Source organism: Carassius gibelio, chromosome B18 (genome assembly GCF_023724105.1).
Source record: "Carassius gibelio isolate Cgi1373 ecotype wild population from Czech Republic chromosome B18, carGib1.2-hapl.c, whole genome shotgun sequence".
In the NCBI taxonomy this organism is placed as follows: Eukaryota; Metazoa; Chordata; class Actinopteri; order Cypriniformes; family Cyprinidae; genus Carassius; species Carassius gibelio.
In genome coordinates this window covers 16,348,820-16,376,001 of record NC_068413.1, presented here as the reverse complement: position 1 = coordinate 16,376,001, position 27,182 = coordinate 16,348,820, and the positions used below count along the sequence as shown (strand labels likewise).

At 41.4% G+C, this 27,182-nt stretch overlaps 1 protein-coding gene across 5 annotated transcripts in view; it reads left to right on the top strand.

The window, feature by feature from the left end:
• Positions 1 to 27,182, top strand: part of LOC127977511 (reelin) — a 105,217-nt gene that overhangs the window by 21,976 nt on the left and 56,059 nt on the right. For all 5 annotated transcript variants that reach the window (XM_052582397.1, XM_052582398.1, XM_052582396.1 and 2 more), the window contains exons 3-4: positions 6,615 to 6,750; positions 17,807 to 17,877. In XM_052582397.1, coding sequence (XP_052438357.1) covers positions 6,615 to 6,750; positions 17,807 to 17,877 — 207 coding nt within the window. The remainder of the gene's footprint in view (positions 1 to 6,614; positions 6,751 to 17,806; positions 17,878 to 27,182) is intronic.

The window sequence follows — 27,182 nt, the reverse complement described above, 5'->3', positions numbered from 1 at the left end:
GCAATATCAGAATACTAATGATATACTCAACAGGAATTTTTAAATCATTACCATTTCATATTTTAACTATCACTAAAAACAATTTTTCAAAGGAATACAGCAAATTTTCATAAGAATGTGTGAATGAATTCATTAAATGAATGTACCTGACCGAATTTGCATTCTGCAGAGTTTAGTTCCAACCGAGCGGCATCCGAGCGCTCTCTCTCGTGAGGCCAATAAGGAAGTGACTAAAACTGTAATTCATCGACTGGCCGCTAGAGGCTGGCTGCAGAAGAGAGTCAGTCCCATAGACTACCCATGTTAAAATGCCCAACTTTACAGCAGAAAAAAACGTTTACAGCCTGGTTCAAAAAATGATTTTGGTCTATATTGCCAATTTTGCCCTTCATGACAACTGTGAGGGGGGGTGAATTTTTTTAAAACTCATACGTTTATATTATATTAAGACTTAAAGTTCTGCATAATTAAGGGCGTGGTCACTTGAGTGACAGGTGGATTGCCGCTGCTGACAATGCCGTCGTGGGCGTGACTTCAGCAATCAGCTCCCGCCTTTTTGCCCATTTTCGATTATCCGGGAGAGTCGCGCGGTGAAGCGCTGCCAAGATGGCGACGGCCCGCTCTGCACACTTTAGGCTTCAAAACCGCTGTTGAGGAGTCTATGGGTGACGTCACGGACACTACGTCCATATTTTTGTACAGTCTATGGTTCCAACCCTGCTGCAACACACAAACCATGTAGTTTTCAAATAAGACTAAATTACATGATTAGCTGGATCTGGGGTGTTTTATTAGGGTTTCATCTAAATTTTGCAGGGCTCTGGCCCTCCAGGACCTGAGGCCCTGTTCACATGAACATTATTTTTAAATAATATTTTGGACCCACTTTATATTAAGTGGCCTTAACTACTATGTACTTACATTTTAATTAATAATTTAGTACAATGTACTTATTGTGTACATACACGTTTTTACATTGTACTTATATATAAAAAAACTACATTACGTAATTACATCTGTATTTAATTTCTTTAATTACATTTATAATTACACTGTTGACCCATACTTTACACCTTAACCCACCCTTAAACTTACCCATACCTCCAACCCTCTCCCTAACTTTACCCCATCCCACCTCAATAGCAGCAAAAGTGTTTTACAATACAATATGAACACAATAAGTACATTGTACTTATTTTTTTATGAAAGTACATAGTAGTTAAGGCCACCTAATATAAAGTGGGACCAATATTTTTGTAAATATAAAATTGTAAATTTTAGTGGGTGTTGATCCACATGCAATTGCTGCACCAGGTCACTGAAACTGAAAATTTTGGAAAATTTGAAGATTTTCAAAAACTCTGGTTGCAGTGTTATTGTGAAGACCAAAAAAATATGAGCTTTAGGGTTAGGGTTGGGGTTATCTCCACCTACTGGAAACTTTTCCAGGCTTCTGATTGGCCAACATGGCCTTACGGTTGAGATTATATCGCCACCTGTTGGTTTGGCATGCTCTTGACAGTGCATCATAGCCTGCATCTGTGTTTTCATACCCTGGTTTATGCAAATAAAAAGTGATGATGTTTATTGTTTGTTGATTTTAGATATAAAACTTGGTGAAATTATTTATGTTTCAGTACTTTTTCAACATGTCCTGCATTTTAACAATACCGTGATAATACAGATTACCTTGATAATTGTAATAATCCACTATAATCATGAGAAGTAATTTTCTTACCTCTATTTTCTTATCTCTAGAGGGATCTTTAGAAAGTGAATGTTCCAGTGCTCATGAAGAATTTAGTGATGGAGACAGTGATCTACTGAACTAGGATCTGATTGAGACACAGCCGCTGTTAGTCAGTATAGATCCAGACTTTCCATTCATCCCAGTGCACTGACAATACACACAACACTCTTCCTCCTGTCTTGTTGGTTTTTTTTTTTTTTGTTGTTGTTGTTGTTGTGGTGTTGTGAAGACCTACATGTTTTTAAGGATGCACTTTCACTTTCTGATAAATTTTTAAAGTTCCTCTAAGGATAACATAAGAAGAGCCTTTGAGAAAGGCTGGAGGAATGAGGTGCACTTTCCCAAGCTTTAAATGGCTCGGTTGAAAGCAAAACATCCTTACGTTTCTGCTTCTAAAAGCTCATCCTTTGCGAGCTTCCCATCCCGTCATCCCGTTTATATAAGGCATCCATGAGGGCACTAGTGACCCAAATGTTGTTGAAAAAAAATATATAAATAAGTTTTTCAGTTATTGGCAGATGCGAGGCGTTCTCCAGGCCTGGCCGTGTCCCACCTGTCTCAGCCGCTCGTGTCTCCGACACGTCTCCGCCAGCCACGCCGCTTCTGTTTGTTTGTGGCCTCCAAAAGAAATGTTGCATCGCGGTTGTCGCAAATTAGCACAAGTCAAGTCAGATTAATTAATTTCTAGCTCACACGATTAGCCCAGGAGTCACGTCAAATTAAACATCAAATTAGTGCTAATGCCTCCCAGGAGAGGCAAAAGAGCTTCAGCTGCGTCCGTGACAGAACAGGCCCTCTGGCGCCGCGGCAGACTTTTGACATTGCTTCTGTCTTTCATCTTTATTCTGATCGCGATTCCTTCTGAAAGTCACTGAAACGGCCGAAGCTGGAGCGAGTGGAACACAGTGGAAGACAAAAATCTGATAAAGAAGCATTGCCAGTGATGGGTAGTTACAAGTAATCTGGATTACATAATCAGATTCCTATAAAATAAGTACTTGTAGTTGGGTTAAATTACATTTTAAAATACTTGTAATCAGACTACAGTTACTTTTTTATTATGTACTTAATTACATATATTCACACAATCGTAATCAATTATTTCCTCCCCATTTCTTTTTCATCTTTTCAATTTTACTTTCTGAAATGCCTGCATGTCATCCAGGTAAACACAATATTTCATTTTTAGTAAGTGATTTATTTTAATTTGACATTTTTTTATGACTTAATTAATTATTATCTTTTCATTAAACTCACAAACCCCTTGCAGTTAATTCATAAACCCCAGTTTGGGAAACCTTGACATAATGTAATGCTTAATTTACTTTATTTTGTTAGTAAAGATGAATGGAATTCATTTTATGATTTGGTTATATGGTACAATAATATCCTATAAATGGGTTATCTTAAAAGTAATCTAATTGTAATCAAAAAGTAGTCTGATTATGTAATGGATTGCATTTCTAACGACAATATTTGTCATGTAATTTGGAATCGGTACATGGACTACAATTTGTAAGCAATCTAACCAGCTCTGAGCATTGCAAAACAGTTTCTGAATTGACATGAATTTGGATGGACAGACAAAAGGTGAAAAGAGAAAGAGAGGACAGAAAGTGAGAGGAGATAAGTGAGGTTCAAATGAGACACGACAACCAAGAGCTTCGGAATATTTTTCTTGCGTCATCAATCAGAAGTGCAAGTATCCAAACAAGGCTCCACACCTTTTGAAAAGCAACAAAGTTGATAAATTTCCTGAATTAACCGTGTATAATGAGCTATTGATCTACACGCTTCACAACATCATTTTTGGTGCAAAGACAAATCATGATTGACCCAACACCGGCTGGGGTTATAGGTCATGGGTCAGAGTTCAGAGGTCTCCTGACAGCTTTAGTAGATGTTTGTGTAATGACAGTAATGATAACGATACTTGATCTCGAAGATCACGTTAGAGACTACACTATTGTTGTCAAACAGAATGATGTAGATTATTATTATTTGTTTTTCAGATTCACTGGGATCTGCTCCAGATGGCCAGCCCAACATTGAAAACACTTCACTAGTTTCTACAGTATTTCTATAGTATCACGGCTCACTGGGCAGCTGGTGCAGATCCAAGTCCACAGTTCAACATTCAGAAAGTGAAAAGATCAGGAGCAAAACAACGGCAGTGCAAAGGGCCTCAGCTGTAGTTCAGTGCATGTATGTAGCAGTGAATAAATATGATCTGCGATCACACACACACACACACACACAGATCCTCCCAGGTGGCTGAATTGTCTTCTGGCCAATAATCCTCTCTGCATTGTGTCGGCCCCCACTCCCGCGGCCCCGGGCTCCTGCATCTCTGAGTCGGGCACACAGCTTCTTCCTGGCAACACAAAGAGCACTTCTGTCAGAGGCATGACAATGGCAGTGTAGGATGATTGGCAGATTATGAAATGGACCAATGGCAAAGCGAGGAAGGGTTGCCAAGTGATCCAGAAGCTTCTGGACCTCCAGTTTCTGACCCCGGGTCAGTTTCTCAGGGGAACAAAGTGACTTTTGGCCAGCGATTCCATATAATGCAACACTATATCAACGACGTCATGTTCTACGTATGTCTTTCTATAAGGCCTGAGAAGCCCAGACACGTCTAGATCTCACTAACCCACTCATTCACATACTGTATGTTTGATTAATAAATATTCATACCCTGCTGTTGCATGATGGACGACGAGCCGGCTCTGAGCACGTGGAAGATATACGCTGAGATTCAGAGAGACGGAGACGAGGCCGCATGGGTGGTGCAGGAGGATTCGGGATGGAGAGAAGAAAACCTCTTTACTTGAAGTGACACTTGATAGATGAGCAAACATCCTACAAACCTTCAGTTCAATAGACTGTCAACACTTCTACTGAAAACACTACATTTAATTACCGATAGGAACAAACACTTTCGTTCAGAGATCAATGCATGTTCACAAGTTTAGTTTTCACATTTTAGAAAAAGTTGGTCAATTACTCATTACGTATTGCCAAAACCAAAGATTTTAGCTGCTATATGGCAACACTGAGGTTAACAGTAATGACTCAGACTGCTTTATTCTACTAATATGTGTTGAGTTGAAATTATGAATCTGCATTTTAATGAGCAGCAGTGAGCATCATGCGTGCCAGTCTGTGCCACCCCGTGCCCATCTGTTGTGCGCCAAATCATCTTACTCTCATTTTAGAGGCCGTTTGGAGTGAAAATATCAGACGAGGCTATCGAACGGAGTGTGTACGTGAAGGCAGGGAAGTGGGAGGGCAGAAGACTTTATTCAGCTCGAGTGTGGGTGGCCGTGGGAGATCGCAGGTCGCTCGACTGCCATTAATCACGGCCGAAGGCTCTCTAGTTTTCTATCTGCATGTGAAAGGAAATGCACACATTGTTTAAGGCTTTGACTGGTGCCATTATTTCAGTCCTGTGAGAGAAGTTTACTCTAGACATCATAAATGAAAGGGAAACAATCAGTTTTCTCCTTGAGTGAGTGATGATCTCGGCCCACTGGAGGCCTGTTAACACTGACATGAGATCATCCTCACTAAACACCAAGAACTGAAGAAATACAGACGTCCACAGTATCACTCGGGTTTTAATGCTATTAAATCAGGGGTGTTTTTCATGACTGTGGTTTGGGTCTGAAACAAATACAGAACAGAATTGTGACATTTTGGCAGCTATAATCTGCCACAGACATGTCCTGCCTGTTTTCTATCCTCTGTCTATTGTGACTTAAACCAACAATTAGAAGTGCAATTTTAACTGAATGATGAGAATTAACAGACCATATTTTTTATGCAATAATGCAGTAGCATTTATCATTTATCTGCACATATGAATGTGACCAGGCTTTCGAAACAGATGCAGGAGAACCGGAGGTGCATCATCTCGCTCTCCAAACAAACACTCGCCTGTCGCACAAGAAAAACTCTGTGACGGAGGAGACTGCTAAAGATTTGGTATTAGGATAGTACTCTGGCCTGGTTTTTAAGTATCTGCCTGTAGCAGACTGTTAATATGTATATTGTGCACGTCATGTGTAATGTCTCTTATGTGTGTGTATGTGTGTAGTTTACTCTTCATGATCTTGTTCAGTGCACCTAGGTGACAAAGAAAGAGTTTGGGATTGGAAATTGAAATATTGTGATGTTCTGGAATCACAGCCAGCTTCAGCTTTGTTTGAATACTGTATGAATACTTATGGCATTTCCATCACCAGCTTTGACGTGATTGTTGTGTGTCATGTTAAGAGTAACACAAAAGATGACTTGAAATCCAATTTGAGCAGCCAGTTCCCAGACTGCGATACATCTGAAAAATCTGATTCAGATCAAAGTTTTAAACCATTTCCAAATGTGGTGTGAGTCAGATTTGAAGGTTCTGTTCAGACTTTTAGAAACCCATCTGGATAATAACTGGTTATGTAAAATATCTCAATTTTGCCGTCAGATTATGGGGGGAATGTCCTCAAAAGGATGGTGATATCCAGAATCCTTGACCTTGTGTTTTGTTTGTTTTGCTCCCCAAGAGGAATACAGCTTATAAACCATACAGAATGAAGTGTTTAGAGAATGTAAACAGTAGGTTTGTACAGTAGAAAAACAAGTACGCCTATGGAGTGAACCCATAAAACATGGAAACCCAGCATGTGTGTGTGTATTCCTTTTAAATAATAATTTAAAAAATAAATAAAAAAATAATTCTTCATTCAAAACTCTGCTGGGTGAAACAGTTAATTTCCACTACATTTCCTCATGACCTCTTGCTTCCATATATAAATATAAATGGCTTGTATTGTGTTTTGTTGGTTTTATCTGACGTCAAACTGTTTGGCAGGGGTGATGTCAGACAGACCGTTCGGGACTCAGTTTGTGTGCAGCGTGGTGGCGTCTCATGTCAGTCACCTGCCCTCCACCAGCCTCAGCTTCATCTGGATCGCTCCTCCACCCGGCACCGGCTGCGTCAACTTCATGTGAGTCACGCATCCAACATACACAGCTCATGCAAACCACACCATTCTATTTCAGGCACGAGGAACAACTCACAAAAATCTGACATCATGAGGCAGTTTTCCACGAGTGAGTGAATCCTGAGGCTCAACTGAGAGATCGCTGTGTTTGCATAAAACATACCTGGCTCGCTTCCAGAAACCAAACCAAGTTTCCTCGTTGGACGGCCATGATGATGCCAGAGGAGAGTGTTATTGCTGTAGTGACTCTATTAGTTTGCACTTTAAAACATTAATTGTACTTTTACATATTATATATAAGAAGACTTTAAATGCATATTGTATTTTACACAACATAAACTGCATTTATTTAAACTTCCAGAATCATCAGACTGCTGTATTTATTCAAAATCTGTAGGATACTAACAATATATCTTCAATGCAATTGGACTTTTATAAGATTTTCTCAACAAATACGCAAGATTGAACCTGCTGCCCTGCATGATTCCTGTACTTTCTAACAACACACCTGAACATGAAAGAATATGTGCAGGATTTAGTGCACTAGGAAAAGTGCACTCAGTATAATGACAGATGCTGAGAGATGGCTTGTTTTGTTCAAAGCACTCAGCGCTTCACGTCCGTTTGTGCAGATTTATAAATACATCCGATCTCAAGGATAAATATGGCGATTTGCCAGCTCACATGGAGGTGAACAATCATTGCTAACAGCGGTGAGGTGTATGTCTGTGGTTTACGAGAGTGCCTCAGTTACGCTGCTCTTCTGACACAGACAAACCCCTGAGAGCAGACGCTCATTTACAGTTTCTCTTGATTGCTAACACACAATTCATGAAACAGTTCATCATTTCCCACAACTATAAACACAATCTCAAAACCAACTTGTGCAAACTTCAAATTTCCAGGTCAAAGTCAAACATTTTAGTCAAAAACATATTTTCTTGTCAGAATTTAATCTTTGGCCTCAGATGACGTACAAAGCTGTCAGATACACTGACTGGAGAACACTAGAGAGATCAGTTCAAAACTGTTACAAAAACCTCCTTTAGGAGTTATTTTATCTGTTACAGTATATGACATAAATAGAGCGGTGCAGAGACAGTAAAATTAAGCAATAAGCTGTCAGAAAGTTTACTTTCACTACACTACTGTAAAGAGATGTTACAGTAGATGAAAACACTAGAAGAGAAGAGTTCAAAAACACACTTTACTGTCAGTTACTGTACAGCAATAAATACATTCAGCATCCTCTGCTCAGCGCTTGTCGTGCGGACAGAGAGCAACATTTCTGAGCGTTCAAGGCTGAAGTTCAGCCCTCAGTCATGACCCTGCCATGAAAGCATGATGGGAAAAACGCCGCTGCCTCTGAGACGAGGAGTGTTTAGGCATTTCTGTTATTACGATTAATTGTGGTGGAATGGAGTCCGGGCTGTTTGTGATGGACCATCTGTTCAGGGCAGCCTGTGTTTCTGGAACATACACAACAGCTATGTTCTCTGTGCTTATTGTTATTTTACTTTCCTGGAAAGAGTCAATCATATAAAGGGCCCTATTTTAACGATCTGAAACGCAAGTGTCAAAGCGCGAAGCGCAAGTAACTTTGTGGGCGGGTCTCGGCGCTGTTGCTATTTTCCCGGCGGGATAAATGGCTCTTGCGCCCGGCGCAAATCTAAAATGGGTTGGTCTGAAGTAGCTTCATTATTCATAGGTGTGGTTTGGGCGTAACGTGAAATAAACCAATCAGAGCGTCATCCAACATTCCCTTTAAAAGCAGGTGCGCAAGTTCCATTATGGATTGCTATTATTATGGCGTATTTACCAGGCGCACGCCAGGAGCGGTTCACAGCCGAGGAGACTGATGTTCTTGTAAGAGCAGTGAAAGACAGAGAAGTTGTGTTGTATGGGGATGGGAGAATAATTAGCCTGAATAATTTGTGAGCTAGTTTTATGCCTATTTTTTTCACATCTTCGTGGCACACCACAATGATTTCCGTCATCTCATGTGTTAATATTTTTTTAGTGTAACAATTTCTGTGTAGATTACATGAGCAAAGTGTATGCGCGTTGTGCACGCTATACATTATGGTCAAGCATGCGCCCTTAAAATAGCATAATGAACAACGCGCAACGCGCCACTGACTTTAGACTAGGTTTTTTCTGGTCAGTGGCGCAATTGTTTAATGGAACAACAAAATAGCACCAGGGATCGTTTGCGCCGGAACACGCCTCCTTTTTTGCGCTGAACCGCCCAGGGAGCGCAAGTTCATTCACTAGTTTAGCGACGTGCTTCTGTGGAGGGAAAAGCGCGCTTTGCGCGGGTGCAAAATAGGAATGACACATGCGTCGGTGTACAAAGTCAATTGCGCTGGGTGCAAGATAGGGCCCAAAGTGTCTTTAGTTAAATAAGCCAATGGTAGATGTGAGTGAACTGAGCTGATAAAATGACCGGCTGAAAAAGTCACCTTTGTTTATAAAGCACTTTTAACCAAGCAGATTGTGTCAAAGCAACTGAACAGCATTTAATAGGAAAATAGTGTCAATATTGCAAAAAGGCAGTTCATCGTTGAATTCAGTGATGTCATCATCCAGCTCAGTTCAGTTAGCGTAAAGAAGTGAATAATGACACAGAGACAGTTTGAACAAATCAAACACAGAGAGAATTGCCATTCAAGAGAGGGAGAGAGAGAGAGAGAGAGAGACAGAGAGAGAGAGAGACAGAGAGAGAGACTAAAAACTAACTAGAAAACTAAAAATGGTACACCTCTGGCTTGGCTTTCAGCTGAAATTGCAGTTAGTTGAATTATTATTCATTTTTATAGTAAATATTTTGCTAAGATATTAGATTTCGATTCAGTTCCTGCAGAAATGGACAGTTTGCCATCGTTCTGATTAGAATATGCTTTTAGTCATTTTGAAAGCAGTGTGTTGAAAACGTATAGTGTTTTGCAGATTGTGGAGTATGAATGACAAAGATGTCCATGGTTTTTGAGAAATGTGGTCATTGAGTGCATTTTGTCTGAAAGCAATAAATAATGATTCACATTTAGTTAAGCATAGACTTCTGTTTCACTGAATGTGTGAACAGTTTCATAAACTGGCTTCAGTACTGAGCAATGCTTGCTGGGTATTTTAAACACACACACGCACACACACACACACACACACACACACACACACACACACACACACACACACATATATATATATAAACCGAACTGTTCTTCTGCACAGTTTGAGTGTCAGCTTTCAGAAAGATTCTGTGTGTGAACAGGATCTGGATGTCTCTTCAGGTTGGGCAGCATTTTTTAAATGAGATAAGGTGTTTGGAACATTAATAAAAAATAAAAAAAAACCCTGCTAAAGCCTGATGAGCTGCAGCCAGTGATGAACACTTACTGCTTACACACAGAATCTTTCCTGGTCACACAGTTTCTGAAAGCTGTCACTCAAACAGCAGAAGTACACACCAAATCTACAGAACCATACACTAATTCACAGCCTTTGACTCTTTTGAACGCAGTGCTTCATTTTGCAGGAGATGTGAGGCATTTTTGATGAAAAGAGTTAGGGTTAGGGTTAGGGTTAGGTTATAAACCCTAACCCTAATCTTAAGAGTTTTGAAAATGCATGTAAGAAGTAAAACAACAACAACAAGAAAACAGTAATAGCAGTTCTTCGGTCTGCAGGGTGTGTTTGTGTGTGTGTGTGTGTGTGTGTACTTGTGCATGTGTGTGTCTGTGTGTGTGTGTGTTGGTTGTTTGGATGGAGGTTTGCATCTGTTGTTGGGCCGGTCCGCTGGAGACTGAGGAGTGAATAAAGCAGATCTGAGTTGATCTACTGAATGAACTCTGTTTCCAGAATAACGCACTGACTCTCATGCTATCTTCAGAGAGTGAGGTCACAGTCACACATTACAGTCCCTTCAGATGCCAGATGATGTCAGACTGCCTTGATGCTCTTGTTGTGTAATTAGCTCTTAACTGTTGTCAAGGTGATATCATTTTCACCTTTACTGAAATGACTCGCAGTGACCCAGTATAATGAGCAGGTAATTTGCCAACAGCTCCCTGGAAGCCTCCTCTAAACGCTCATTAAATCTGCATGTGCCGAGAGCTCTCAACAACAAACGCTTCCTCGCTCTCTATTCATTCCACAACACACCGTAATTTGATCAACGCAGACGATTAGACTCATGTCTTTCAGACAAAATAAGATAAGAGGAGAGAAAAGCAGGCTAAATATTGTTTTGCCTCATGCTGATTGATTACTCGTCAGCCGTCGCAGCTGGCACCCAACAAAAGAGATCAATCTGCCAATTAAACCTTTATTTTAAAGACTAAATCCAAATGTGCAAAATGAGCGTGTGGAACAGGCGATGACACGGGGTGTAATTCCTGTTATTACTCATGATTAGAGAGCGGTGCGATGTTGTGCTGTTAGAGGCTGAGTTTGAGCTCTCAGCAGCAGAAGACTGTGATCGTCAGGGTTTGAGAGGTTTAGCTGATCTGTGTGTACCCACAGAAGAATGACATTCAGAATAACACCCTTTTCAGAGGCTTCTAGCAGCGCTGACTGACATGCTGTCGCTTTATTTATGCGTGTGTGTGTGTGTGTGTGTGTGTTTGTGTGTGTTTATGCCACATTGTAAGGACCAAATGTCTCCACAAGGATAGTAAAACCTGACATTTTTGACATTGTGGAGACTGGCCTTGGGTCCCCACGAGGGAAAAAATAAATAAAATAGTAAATGATATGATATCTGAAAGTGTAAGAATGCTAACATGTTTTCTGTAACGGGTAGGGTTAGGGTTGGGAATAGAAAATATTGTTTGGTCAGTCTAAATAGAAGTGATAGAAGTCTATGGAAAGTCCCCAAAATTCACTAAAACAAGCGTGCTCGTGTGTGTGAGTGTGTGTTACAGCTTCAAAACATACTTAAGACAGTGTGAATGTGCACAGATGCAAGTACAATGTTATAACTTTAAGTCATAACTGAGTAATAATATTGGAATTAAAAACAAAGTCATTTCAGGTTGCTAAATTGCAGGGTTTAAAAAAAAAAAAAAAAAAAATTCCTTTAAATTGTGTCCCTCTCATTGTTCTTCTCTTTTGCGCTCTTTCTCTTCTTATTACCCTAACTCCAAATCTTCCTGATATAAGTTACTGTAGGAAAATGCACTGGAACAGACGAATGCTGTCGCTAACAGAACAAGCTCAATAATGTGATGGTCCATGGCTAATCAAACTGACCTAACCTGTAAATTAGCGATCGGTCTAGTAGTTGTAACTGTACGTCATGCTGCAAGTCTTCAGACAGAAGATCATGTGAGAATCGATGGTAATGCAATCAGAGAAACACGTTTAGTCTGGACTGATGGATTCAGTTCTTGAGCTGTTATTGTGCGCTGGAGAATCTTTTCTCTCTGTATCTGTCTTCTTCACTGAAGCATGATGTCCTCAGAGCTCATCGTGACACAGCCAGCTCTCCATCTGTGAGAGAAACACACAAACTGAATAAGATCACTCAAATCAGATCAGTCAGATGTTCTTGAGGTTGGTTTCAGTTTTGTACATGAAGTTATGTGCCTTTTGAAACCAAAGTCAAATGATCTTTAATGATCACAGATGGAAATGATGTCCATACCTGAAGCCTTGAACACACTGCAAAAGCTGTGTTAAACATTCCTCTCCAGAGTTTCACAGTATTTCACAGTGGAAGCTGCTTACAATACAATAAGCAAGATTGTTTTAAATGTATTATGCCAGACCAAACAAATATGAAAATAACTACACATATTTTTATCTTCCTTGACACCAGACTTTGTGTGAGTAAGAGCAATAAACATATTAAATGAAGCACATTACTGTGTTTTCCTCTAATGTTGCTATATTAGCGAACAAGCCGTCTGGGACTCGTTTCATAAATATTGAAGTGCTTTGCTCCAACATAACCTCCTGCTCTTCATTATGCTCAATGTTTTATTCATAAATCTCATTTCCAAATTTGTCTTAACCAAGCCCTGAAAGATGAATGTGATTTTGTTTTTTTGTTTTAGTTTTTTTCTTCCACATCTCTCCCTCTCTCCCTTTTGCAGTTAGTTATTTATTCATGAGATGTGGTTTTGTTATTCATGAGAGCAGAAGCATGAACGTCTCACAAGCATAAATGCTTTCGGTGTCAGAGACTGAATCTGAAACAACAGTCCATCAAAACTACTTCTGCTGACCTCATGCCAAAATATCCTTTCTTAAACAATATTTCATAGTAAATTAAAACAATGCAATATCTATAAGCACTTCATGTTCCTATTTAGAGTTTAAGTGATTCTGCACACGTTGATTAGCTTGTTCTAGTGTTTGGTTTGAGTTCGTTCTAAACTCGGGACACTGCTAAGAACCTGCGATGAGTTTGTTTTTGAATGTATATTAATGTGTTTGGTGGAAGTGTTTGTAAGGTGGTAATCTGGCTGGTTTTAGGTTGGTCTGGTTTGGAAAGGCTATGTCCATCTACCGGTGCAGGCTTGAGTAGGAAAGGAAAGGAAAGGAGGCCAAGTGTGCTGTCTCATACTTATCCAAATGGGTACACAGAGCAGTAAGTAGTGTACGTACACACACACACACACACACACACACACACACACACACACACACACCTAGAGCAGTTGGGGGTTCAATTCTTGCTCAAGGGTCTCACCTTATTGGTAGTATTAAGGTTGGAAGAGAGCACAGATCATCCCTGCCAGACCTGAGATTCGACCCACAACCGATTCTCTAAAATTACACCATTGACTGTCCCAAAAAATAAGTATGTAATCAATACATGTTAATGTTCTATTCAAGTTAATAATAAGTGATCCATATTTTAGACAGAATATTCAAGATTCAAGATTCAAGATTCAAGATTGAATATTGTCATCGTGGACTGTTTTAATCTATTTCACCCATCACTGCATCTCTGATCAACATGGTGGTGCTTTCCTAATGATTCAGTACTTTTGAATAAATCAAGTGAGTCATTCATAAAGAGAGATGGTAAATTTTAAACTGCATGCTAGTATACTACTCTTACTGTTTATCTTTATATGTCAGAAATTTCAAGAGTAGTATGCTAGTATGTGGCTCACAAATCAAACCACTTGTTAATTCCCGAAGGAATTAGCCATGAATGCATCGGTTGAATTAGTAAATGAATGATTCACTTATTAAGACAGTGATTTTGCCACCCGTTGGTTTAAGTATAGGTATTACTTTCATTGCATTTTAGATTAGAGTTTTAAATGTAAATAGATTGAATAGAACAGTGTAAATGCAGTGTAAATGCATTCATGTCATCTCTGAGCTGAATTACACTTTCTGTGTAAATACATCTAAATGCCACTTCAGGAGCAGCATCAGTGCCACTTCTGCAGTGAAGAGATGGATTTTGTTGTTATCAATTTAATTTGATTGGTATCAGCCTTTTTATTTACATTTACATACATTTACATTTATTTAACATTACATTCATTTAACAGACGCTTTTATCCAAAGTGACTTACAAATGGTGAATACATCAAGTGAAGGTTTTTTTTGTTTTTTTGTTTTTTAGGATGAAGTCAGATATTGACGATTCAGCATTTCAGATGGGGTGGGAAGATCATTCCACCAGCTAGGAATGATGAAGGAGTCTGAATGATGAATGTTCTGGAAAGTGATTTTGAGGCTCTCTGTGATGGTACCACGAGGCGTTGCTCACTAGCAGATCTCAGACTTCTGGAGAGGATGTAGATTCGTAATAATGAGGGGAAGTAGAGGGGTGCTGAGCCTGTGGCTGTTCTATATGCAAGCATCAATGTCTCGAACTTAATGCAAGCCTCAACCGGTAGCCAGTGGCAGGAGATAAAGAGATGTGTTACATGGGCTCTTTTGGGTTGATTGAAGACCAGTCGTGCCGCGTCATTCTGAATCATTGGTAGAGGTTTGATTGTGCTTGATGGAAGTCCAGCCAGGACAGCACTGCAGTAGTTCAGCTGAGAAATCAAGAATTATTCAGCATGCTCCGTTAGAAAAGGCCTGATCGTCCTGATGTTGTTCAATTCAAACTTGCTAGATCAAGCACTTATTTTAATGGCATTTATTGAATACATTGAAGAACATGAAACATCATCTGTACTAAGGTTAGAAAACAGGTCTACACAGGTAGTATGGAGGTAGAAGAGCATCCAGATTCCAAAAAACTGCATGACATGCTCTCTTTTAAGATGCCATCATCTGTTTCGGTTGAAAGAAGAACAAATACTTAACGTGTAATTATGTAACTTTTATGCTGGATGTGGAATCACAAGCATCAGAAGTCAGTAAGCTAAACTTGGCTGTATGTCATGTCACTATTAGGCCTCACCTCTGTCTCAGTTTTTATTAGGTTTTGTTCTTGGACTTTAGGGTTTTTCTCTGTTAAATACAGCTGCATGATCCTGTTGCTCTCAGTAAGACTCTCTGTGTAACAGTAATATTAAAAGTGTAAAGATCATCAATAAATGGAGGAAGGCATCTGTGAAATGATGAAATGTCAAAGTCTAAAACGAGGTTCTGTGGCAGACAGCAGATCACCAGCAGTCTTACATGTGGTTAATGGAGCTACAGGACGACCTGTGCAGCTCTTTGACCTAAAAGCAAACAGCTATTCATGTCTGTAGAGGGGAAGAAAGCAGCACAAAACCTCCATCAGCGAATGCTGTAGAGCTGAGCCGCAGGTCACAGCCAGAGCTACAGAACACAGTAGACTGAACTGTAGGAGCGGCTGCAGGTCTTTATCAGAAATGTGGTGAGATATTGTGCGAGGAGGCTGTGAAAGCCCACAGCGGGGATCTGTGTGTGTGTGTGGACACGCTGTCATGAGAGCTGCTATTAAAACACACCGCTATGACTGAATTATATCCACATCCTCTGCTTAAGCTTCTGTTACTAATGATTCATTCTTTAATAAAATGAAAGGACTGGTGACAAAGGTGAAGGAATCAACACCAGACGCAGGAGAATACAGTATATTCTGACCAAAAGCATTGGCTGGGAGCTTTGAAAGCTTTGTAAAGTTGAATTCCCTCTCATTGTTGAAATATAACAGGCCATCAAGAGACAAATGAAATCAATTACATCTATTAGTCAGTCTCTCAATGTATTTTGGATTATACGCTTAAATCACCTTTTCAGACGCTTTGCTTTAAAACTCAAGAAAGCTTTTCGTTTGAGCTGTAAAATTGCAAAAACTGTAATGTAAGAAAATCTGTAATGTAGGGAACCCTAACCCTAACCCTAACCTTAACCCACGAAGGGAAGGTGAATATTTTGGTAAGATATTTATTTCATTAGAAGCTTCCAGCAATCAGACTCCATCCATTCAGAGTGTGAATATGTGGATATGTTTTGTCATCCTGATGAAGAGTCTCACAACTGTGGTCTTCAGGGAACTTTCAGAAATAACGTTTTCATTAACTTAGTGAAACATAAGCAAGGTAGAACCTTTTTTTATTTTTTTGTTCTCAAAAAGTCAGCCCAAAAACATTATTTACACATTGTCCATGGATCATTTTTTTTCTTAAATGTTTTGTTGGATGTTTTTTTTTTAAATGTTACTCTTGGTTTCAGAACGTTCAGAGAACATTCAGTTGTAACATTCCTAAAATGTTGAATTTTAAAAAATGGTTGTTCCTGTAACATTCATATTCCCAATTAAACTCCTTGAACACATTTGTGTCATAACAACTTTCGAAGGGATTGGTGTGGTAATGTACATGACACTAGTCATGTCTTGGTGGAATAGATCTGCTGCGATACATCTACAACATGCTGCTGTGAGCATGAAAGAAATCCTGCTGCTGCAGATATGACATATATGAAATAACCCCCATGTAGCATACATGAATCACCCCATAGCAGATCTATACAGGTGGAGCTGGGGAAGGTGGAGGGTTTCTGAGGCACGCTGTAACCGCTACCGTCTACCTCAAGCACTAGCAAAGGTTTCAAGTGTTGAGCAGATTGAGTTTGACCTATTGGCCTGAACCATCTAGAGTTCCATGATAGAGTTACACACATATATATATATATATATATATATATATATATATATATATATATATATATATATATATATATATATATATATATATATATATATATATATATAACTACATATTCAGAGAATATCCTGAAATAAAGTTTACATAACTTAAAGGTGCTGTAGGGAACTTTTGTAAAAAAAAATATTTTTACATATTTGTTAAACCTGTCATTATGTCCTGACGGTAGAATATGAGACAGATAATCTGTGTATAAATCAAGCTCCTCTGGCTCCTCCCAGTGTCCTATTGCCATTTGCAGAAACTCCATCGCTCCCGGTAAAAAACAACCAATCAGAGCTGCGGTCCGTAACTTTGTTTGTGTTCAAAATGTAGAAAAATGTATATAATAAGCGAGTACACCATGAATCCATTTTCCAAACCGTGTTTTTGGCTTGTCCTGAATCACTAGGGTGCACCTATAATAAGTTTTTATATTCAGACTATTTTAGATTGCTTCGGGGGCACCGCGGCGGAGTAACCCAGTACCTTTGTGATTCTTCATAGACATAAACAGAGAGAAGTAGTTCCGGCTACGATGTTCTTCCGCAAGACGCAAGCAGTTCTGTTTATTAACCGCTAGAGCATCAAAAGTTCCCTACCGCAGCTTTAATGGGAATATTATCAAAATGTTACAACACATTTTAGAACATATTTTTGTCAGTCTACGGTGTAGATTTGAAGCACAAGTATAAATCTATCCCATACCCCAGTTTACACCAATGCAATGAGACCGCTGTCTATAAAGAAGCTCCTAACATCTCATCCTCCTCCTGACCGACCCCTTGACCTCTGACCTCTGTCTCTGACATGAAGACCTACAGTCAGATTTCGGTCCTCCTCCAGAGTTTTATTCCACTTCCAGCAGAAACACTTCATCTTCTTCTAGGTAATGGGCAGGTTATTGCTCTCCTCTCCTTCTGCTGACTGATGCTCTGTAATATTTCTCTGTTGCTCCTCAGGGCCACAGCGACGCACCGAGGACAGATCATCTTCAAGGACGCTCTGGCGCAGCAGCTCTGTGAGCAGGGAGGTAAGGAGCATCTCTGATCTACAGATGGGTGTTAGAGAAATGACAGAGAAACTAAATAATACACACAGTCTGATCTTCAACATGTGCAGCACATCAAATGACAGAACAGGCATGCATTCCTGTACATTAACAGCAAAGGTTGATTAGTATGACTATTGTACTCAACTGACGGTCCATTTGCCAAAACATAGGAACATAGGTATTCTTACTGAAATCTGAATACTTCATCTCTTGATCTGTGTGTGTGAAGACAATTGATGTAAAAGTTTAACTGAGCCTGTCCTCCAACAAAAAACAACCATATACGTCGTTTGTGCAAGCATCTTATTACGACCCATATTTATGTTTTAAAGTTAAGTGCCCTCTAGCAAGTGTGAATATAATGAGAGTATCGTGTTGCAAAATGCGTGTTTATTTAAATGGAATGTGTGGAATCTCACAGTAATTTGTACATATTTTACTAGGTGGGGTATTCGCTCGAATGACCACACCTTGCCCCGCGCCTAAACCTACCCCTCGCTGAAATCATCCAAAATTATGATGTATAGAGCATATACAATTTATGAGCATGTGTTTTCTTTGGGATCAAACCCATGATCGTGTGATTACATTTAGTCGTATAACGCAATACTCTACCAACTGAGCTACACGAAACCCAAATTATAGTGCAAATACAGCGCGGGGACAAAACTTAAATATGAAAACGTCCTGTTGCTGATAGGAGCAGAATTTAGTATATGCTCTGATGGGTCGTATTTCAGGGATTTGGACAAACGACCTTTACGAGGGTTTTGGTCGGAGGACAGGTTGGTTTAACCTACCACCTCACTTCCTCCATCTCTGTGGGGAAGTCGTGGCCTAATGGTTAGAGGGTTGGACTCCCAATCGAAAGGTTGTGGGTTCTAGTCTCGGGCCGGACGGAATTGTGGGTGGGGGGAGTGCATGTACAGTTCTCTCTCCACCTTCAATACCACGACTTAGGTGCCCTTGAGCAAGGCATCGAACCCCCAACTGCTCCCCGGGCGCCGCAGCATAAATGATGAACACTGCTCCGGGTGTGTGCTCACAGTGTGTGTGTGTTCACTGCTCTGTGTGTGTGCATTTCGGATGGGTTAAATGCAGAGCACAAATTCTGAGTATGGGTCACCATACTTGGCTGAATGTCACTTCACTTTCCAAGCACTGAATAACACACAATACAACATACAAGGGAAAGCACTGCAGCATAAATTATGCCCACTGCTCCGGGTGTGTGTGTTCACTGCTGTGTGTGTGTTCACTGCTGTGTGTGTGCACATGGATGGGTTAAATGCAGGGTCACCGTACTTGACTGAATGTCATGGCACTTTCACTTTCTCAGTATAAGGGCATGAAAGTTTTTCCAGCACTTAAACATGAAGATTTTAAAGAAATGGCTATTTTAAGTTTGAAAGGCTTAAAACTCTGTGTGGTTAAAGGAATTATAAATATCCCGGCAGAACTGAAGATGTGAAATAGAGAAATGGGGCGAATCTCCGTCAGTGATGAGACATGAGCAGATTAACACACGGCTCAAGAGAAGATCTGAGACTGAGAGCTGCTGAAGCTTTAAGGAAACGAGTGAGGACGGCACAGACATAATGTTTGAGAGCGGCATGTGCAGATTAGGGTTAAGGGTTAGCAAGACCCTTGAACAGACAGTGAACAGAGCGTATTTGCTGTGGTCTGTTGAGAGCTTCCCATCTTCTACATAGGCATTTTCAAACAATCAGACAAAACCAACTCTGAGAGGAATAACACAGGAACATCCAAAGCAAAAAGGGTTTTTCTATGAAAATCTGCGAAAACACAATAGTACAAGGGAAAATCAACACAGTTGTCAGTAGAGAGTTTCAGTCATGCTAAAATACACCAGTTTCAGTCAGTGAGATAAAACCCTGGTCTATATGTCCCTGTCCAGCACTACATAGAGCAGGTGACACAGATATACTGCTTGAAGAAAGACTCTTCATTTACCTGAAGATTCAGATGATTCGCTGAAGATTTGTGGTCTGCCCTTGTAAAGAAGAAACACACTTTTGAAAAAAGTGTTCATTATGGAAATAAAATCATTTGCTTAAGTGTGAACTTTAGTTTGGTTTAGAGTTAGTTGCATGTAATTATGCATTATATACTTACTATAATAAATATATGCAACATGTGTAACAAGGGTGTTTTAAAATTAAGTGTTACCCACACTGCTTTTCCACAAGGGTACTTGTGATTTTATTATGTGGGAACTGTGTTTATAAAAGCACCAGGGATGACAGCAGTTTTATTGTGGACATCGTGAATCAAATGCAAATGTAAGTAGCTAAGAGTTTAGAGAGACCCATTTGCAGTGGTTTATATTCAGATTGGTGACAGTGATTTCTACAGTACTGGTGATTCTGATGGATTTTAGTCAGTGTTGAATGCAGCATATTGTAAAGTAAAAAATCTCATGGACCAGAAGTATATTTCATCATTGAACAGATTCTGAGCTCAGAGTAGGTCTGTGCTGAAAGCTTTATATGTTATTGTTATGAGAAAAATAAAAATAATGTATTTGCACCTCTGAAACTAGACTGTTGCATTTTATTACCCACTGTTTACCATTAGTTTCCACGCAGAAAGAGGAAAATCATCAAGTGTATGAAAGTGAAACGAGCCAGAAGACTAGCAGGAATGACAGCGTGTATCCACAGATAAACACATGAAGGCATGGAACACAGAGAGTATCAGGGCAGCAGAACTTCTCTGAGAGAGAGCTGCAGATGATGCTAGTACATCAAAGAGTGATATCTGTGACAGGTCAGGATGAGGAAAGGCGACCAGAGAACTCTGCAATTTCCAGCAGCTCCATAAATTAGTGCTTTATGGGACACGCTGGACTCGTATCCCTGAGGATTGATTATCGAAAAGTGACTATAACTCACGGGGGGCGATCAGTGTTGGGCAGAGGAGAGGAGGACGATCAGAAGCAGAGCAGATATACGACAGCAGACGTGCGGCCTCTAGATGGAGAGACACGCTAAAGATGAAAGATGTGTCTCTGGGAAATACTGTCCTGTGCCTCAGACACCCAGACGCTTCATAACACCCAGTGCCAACTTTCATCTGAATGTCCAGCTTTGCATTAGAGAAGTTGGAGAATGAACCGGACCGCTCCAAATCTGAAGCAGAGGCTCATGGGAAGCACGGGCTGTTAAACTGTCAGTGTAAGCCAGTCGCATTAGCACAGATCTACAGGAAGAGCGCCGGAGGTAATTAAAGTTCTTAAGAAAGCGATCGAGGATTAAACTAAGCCTGAAACGAGTGTGACTGTCTGTGTGTGTGTGAGTGTGTGTGTGTGTGTGTGTGTGTGTGTGTGTGTGTGTGTGTGTGCGCGTGCTTGTGTGTGTGTCACAGATCCTGTGTTTTAAGGAGGCACATGATGCAGGAGTAGGCAAATAACAGTCTTTTAATTATAATCAACAAAGCAAAGAAGGAATCGAGCTGGGAAACACAACATGAAGATCAAAATATTAGCAGACAAAGGACCAGTGGAAAAACACTGAACTTAAATACTAGACACTTAATTGGGAGAAGTGAAACAGGTGTGGAGCTAATTAATCAAAACCCATGGAAACAAACATAGCAGGAACAAGGAAACACAGAAAACTAAACCAAAACAGATGTGACAGTGTGTGTCATAACACCTTTATTATATAGCACTTTATATAAAACAATGGGTATCAAAGCAGATTTACAGTGTTAAACAGGAAAATAGTGTGTCAATAATGAAAATAAAATGTAATTCTGCTATAGCGGTCCTTAAAAGAGGACAACAGTAAACTGCCAGTTTAATTGTTGATGGGGCTAATATGGTCATACTTCCTGGTTCTAGTAAGAACTCTTGCTGCTGCATTTTGGACTAGCTGTAGTTTGTTTACCAAGCGTGCAGAACAACCACCCAATAAAGCATTACAATAGTCTAACCTTGAGGTCATAAATGCGTGGATTAACGTTTCTGCATTTGACATTGAGAGCATGGGCCATAATTTAGATATATTCTTAATATCGAAAAATGCAGTTTTACAAATGAAATGTGGCTGTCAAAGGAAAGTTTGTTATCAAATTTCCTCTCCTCTAGCAAGGAAAGAGTTTTGGGAATTGTTCCTAAGGCGATCTTTTGTATATCTGATCTTGGAAGTAAAGAAATTTACTGTGTGTGTGTGTGTGTGTGTGTGTTCATTCAGGGGAAATGCTGTTTGACGTGTTAGTGATCAGTGTCAGGGTGATAAGAGTGAACATTCAACATGACTGCTGGTAAAATCTGTCTCTTCATTTAAACACTTGATAGGGCTCTACTGCTACAGAGGAGGACAATGAGGAAAGCCAAAGCTGTCACTCCCGTTACCCAGCATTCATAGCACACAAGTCAACAAAACACTGTTGCTGTTTAGTTTCCATCCTGATCTCATGAGAAACGCTCTGCAAATGGTTTTCCAAAAACACAGTTTGTCCCTCCTACAACAGGCCAATATGGATGAGACTTAAATACACACAAGCTGAATAAATATCCAAATGATGTTCTGTTCACTCTTAAATCAGCTCACCATGTTTGGATGTTAAATCTGATTATTAAGCACTCTAGGCTCTGAATGTCCAGTCTGTGTGCTGAATTAATCTTTTAGATTTGAACCCATGACTTTTGCATCGATGCAGAAAAACCATGCTTGACTTATTTAACAAATATTTGCATTGGCTCAGCTGATTGCAAACTATATTCCAGAGCATTAGTAACTGATAACCTTTCTCTCTAATCTTGATTTGTCTGAATGGGAGTAACAGTCGCTGTAGCGCCACCCAGTGGATGTTTGATTGGAAACAGCAGCTTGAACCTGCATTTACATTCAGAACTCAACCACTGCATGCACAGTCACATTCACTCACCAGACTTTTACAGTGTGTGTGTGTGTGTGTGTGTGTGTGTGTGTGTGTGTGTGTGTGTGTGTGTGAGTTCTGGAAGAAATAGGTCAGCAAATGAAAAGGAGCACAACTGCTTTATCATTATAATGTGATGAATTCTGAGTAAAGATTAAGATTTTTGGTTTATCTGTAAAGTTTTGAAGATAAAAAGGTTTTCCAGAGAAGGTTGAGGTTTCTGAGTGTAAGGCTTATGGCTCGACGTGTCAGAGGCTTTAGATAAGGAATGACTGAACATCAAGCTCATCTGGAAGATTAAAGAGAGCCCACAGTGTTCTCTAGAAAGTTAAAGTCAGCTATAGATTCATTTGTTATGAAGCTTCATATCATCTGTGAATATATAAATAAGAGTTAATCATTCATCACACCTGTTGGCATTAGAGGAAAACATCCTTACACAGTCAGTTTGTCTAGTCTTATCAAACCTTTTGTGTTGGGTCTTTCAATACATTTGAATTACTGCGGTTGTAATGATCTTCAGAAAAAACATTTATTAAAGTAGCAGACTTCTCTTCGTGTGAGATAATAAGCTTCTGAAGGATATATGCAGATTCTGGTGAGCAACAGGATAGGAAAATCATAAATAACTGTATGATGAATATGTCTGATTTAATGTCCAGTATTTTGTATAAAAGTGCCGTCAGAAATAATGGCGTTTCTTTTTACCAGGGGTTCATTTAATTCAGCATATTCTTGTTTAGGAATAAGTAGTCGATTTACATCTGGATCAAGAGTCTGTCAAAGTAATTCAGCCACAAAATCTATTCATTCAACTCTTTCATGAAGACAGTCTGGAGCAACAGCTGTTTAGATCAGTATAGAGCTTTAAGGTTTGGTTTCACTGCTGGATGGGTGTTGGTACTGAAATGTGTTATTTGTCTGTATGGAGTACAGTGTGGTTTTGGGGTTGAAACATAAGCACTGAACTTTCAAAGACATTCAAACAGAAATTGATCAAATTAATAAAAGAAGCAAAGGAATTATTCCTCAATGACCTTTATTAAAGAAAACATTTCCTTGACCATCTAAAAATGTCCACAGAAGGCTGTACTTGATTTTTTTGTGTAGTTTTGTCACAGGATCTAGACACCACAGACGGAGAGAAGTAGGAGTGTTAAATGCTCCTACATTAGAAATATTTTGTTGAAGTAGGAGGTGAAGACTCATGGGAGTGACATTGTCCTAGATTTTAGATGGAGGACAGAGAAAACGGGTACCCTTAGTATACAGCTGAGAGACAGATCAGTAGAGTCATTTTGGCAAAATAAACCCTGACAGTGAGATCAGGACTGACGATTATTGGCACTCTCCTCAGCTTCTGGCCATGTTACGTTCGGGAACCCAGGGAAACACAGGAGACGAGAGATCCAAACGCAGTGTGGGTTTTAATGGGTAATCCAAATCAGAATCCAACAAGCAGGGGTCAAAACAAAAAATCAATCCAAACACACAAACAGGCAATGGGACAGGAACAGGAATAGGAACAAGAAACTCGGAAGGCGACGAAACTGGGTGACGGAAAGAAAGGACTCCATGAAAACAAACAAAAACAGACAGGTTAATATAGGCAGGGTAATGACTATCAAGTGAAGACACCTGAGTGCAATTAACAGGAGTGCAATTACTGTGATGAAGGGATAAGGCTTAGTGGGAATTGTAGTGCCTGCAGTGAGGTGCCTATGGGGAAGTGAGAATACTAGTGGAGACTCAGGGAAACAGAGACCAGACAGTGTGGCATTACCCCCTCCTCCACGGAGAAGCTACCAGATGCTCCACCCGAACACAAGACAATAGCCCACCAGGGCGGCGCAGAAGACCACCACAGTGGGATCGATGACACAGGAGAGCCAGTCTGGTTAGGCAAGTCTGAAACAGAGAACATTAACAAGTTAAGGGCAGCCTCAGTGGCCACGACAGGATCATTCGAGCGCTCAGAGAGTTCGGATGAGACGTGACGAGGCTCTGGAAGTTCCGCAGAGACGAGGAGAGGCTCTGGTAATTCAGCAGAGGTGTGGAGAGGCTCTGGTAGTTCAGCAGAGGTGTGGAGAGGCTCTGGTAGTTCAGCAGATGCGTGGAGAGGCTCTGGTAGTTCAGCAGAGACGTGGAGAGGCTCTGGAAGTTCAGCAGATGCGTGGAGAGGCTCTGGTAGTTCAGCAGAGGTGTGGAGAGGCTCTGGTAGTTCAGCAGAGACGTGGAGAGGCTCCGGTAGTTCAGCAGAGACGTGGAGAGGCTCTGGTAGTTCAGCAGAGACGTGGAGAGGCTCTGGAAGTTCCGCAGAGACAAGGAGAGGCTCTGGTAGTTCAGCAGAGACGTGGAGAGGCTCTGGAAGTTCCGCAGAGACAAGGAGAGGCTCTGGTAGTTCAGCAGAGACGTGGAGAGGCTCTGGTAGTTCAGCAGAGACGTGGAGAGGCTCTGGAAGTTCAGCAGAGACGTGGAGAGGCTCTGGTAGTTCAGCAGAGGTGTGGAGAGGCTCTGGTAGTTCAGCAGAGACAAGGAGAGGCTCTGGTAGTTCAGCAGAGATGTGGAGAGGCTCTGGTAGTTCAGCAGATGCGTGGAGAGGCTCTGGAAGTTCCGCAGAGACAAGGAGAGGCTCTGGTAGTTCAGCAGAGACGTGGAGAGGCTCTGGAAGTTCCGCAGAGACAAGGAGAGGCTCTGGTAGTTCAGCAGATGCGTGGAGAGGCTCTGGTAGTTCAGCAGATGCGTGGAGAGGCTCTGGAAGTTCAGCAGAGACGTGGAGAGGCTCTGGTAGTTCAGCAGAGACGTGGAGAGGCTCTGGTAGTTCAGCAGATGCGTGGAGAGGCTCTGGTAGTTCAGCAGAGACGTGGAGAGGCTCTGGAAGTTCAGCAGAGACGTGGAGAGGCTCTGGTAGTTCAGCAGAGACGTGGAGAGGCTCTGGTAGTTCAGCAGAGGTGTGGAGAGGCTCTGGTAGTTCAGCAGAGACGTGGAGAGGCTCTGGAAGTTCAGCAGAGACGTGGAGAGGCTCTGGTAGTTCAGCAGAGACGTGGAGAGGCTCTGGTAGTTCAGCAGAGGTGTGGAGAGGCTCTGGTAGTTCAGCAGAGACGTGGAGAGGCTCTGGTAGTTCAGCAGAGGTGTGGAGAGGCTCTGGTAGTTCAGCAGAGACGTGGAGAGGCTCTGGTAGTTCAGCAGAGACGTGGAGAGGCTCTGGTAGTTCAGCAGAGACGTGGAGAGGCTCTGGTAGTTCAGCAGAGGTGTGGAGAGGCTCTGGTAGTTCAGCAGAGACGTGGAGAGGCTCTGGTAGTTCAGCAGAGGTGTGGAGAGGCTCTGGTAGTTCAGCAGAGACGTGGAGAGGCTCTGGTAGTTCAGCAGAGACGTGGAGAGGCTCTGGTAGTTCAGCAGAGACGTGGAGAGGCTCTGGAAGTTCAGCAGAGACGTGGAGAGGCTCTGGTAGTTCAGCAGAGACGTGGAGAGGCTCTGGTAGTTCAGCAGAGGTGTGGAGAGGCTCTGGTAGTTCAGCAGATGCGTGGAGAGGTCTGGTAGTTCAGCAGAGACGTGGAGAGGTCTGGTAGTTCAGCAGATGCGTGGAGAGGCTCTGGTAGTTTCTCAGAGTTTAGACTGGATTCAGGAAGATCAATGGTGACTTGCATTTGTTCATGAATAACACCGGTGACTTGACTTTGTCCTTGAAAATCACCAGTGACTTGCCCTTATAGAAACCTGACCCGACTCTGGAGTGTCAACGGTGACCTGACCTGACTCTGGAGTGTCAACGGTGACTTGACCTGACTCTGGAGGGTCAACGGGAACCTGACTCGACTCTGGAGTGTCAACGGTGACTTGACCTGACTCTGGAGGGTCAACGGGAATCTGACTCGACTCTGGAGGGTCAACAGAAACCTGACTCGACTCTGGAGGGTCAACGGGAACCTGACTCGACTCTGGAGGGTCAACGGGAACCTGACTCGACTCTGGAGGGTCAACGGGAATCTGACTCGACTCTGGAGGGTCAACGGTGACTTGACCTGACTCTGGAGGGTCAACGGGAACCTGACTCGACTCTGGAGGGTCAACGGGAACCTGACTCGACTCTGGAGGGTCAACGGGAACCTGACTCGACTCTGGAGGGTCAACGGGAACCTGACTCGACTCTGGAGGGTCAACGGGAACCTGACTCGACTCTGGAGGGTCAACGGGAACCTGACTCGACTCTGGAGGGTCAACGGGAACCTGACTCGACTCTGGAGGGTCAACGGGAATCTGACTCGACTCTGGAGGCTGTGGCTTTCATCTTGTGCAGAGGTGCTGGACAAGTGGCCATCTTGTGCCATGGCTCTGGACCGGCGGCCATCTTGGCCAATCCAAAGCAGAATCCAACAAGC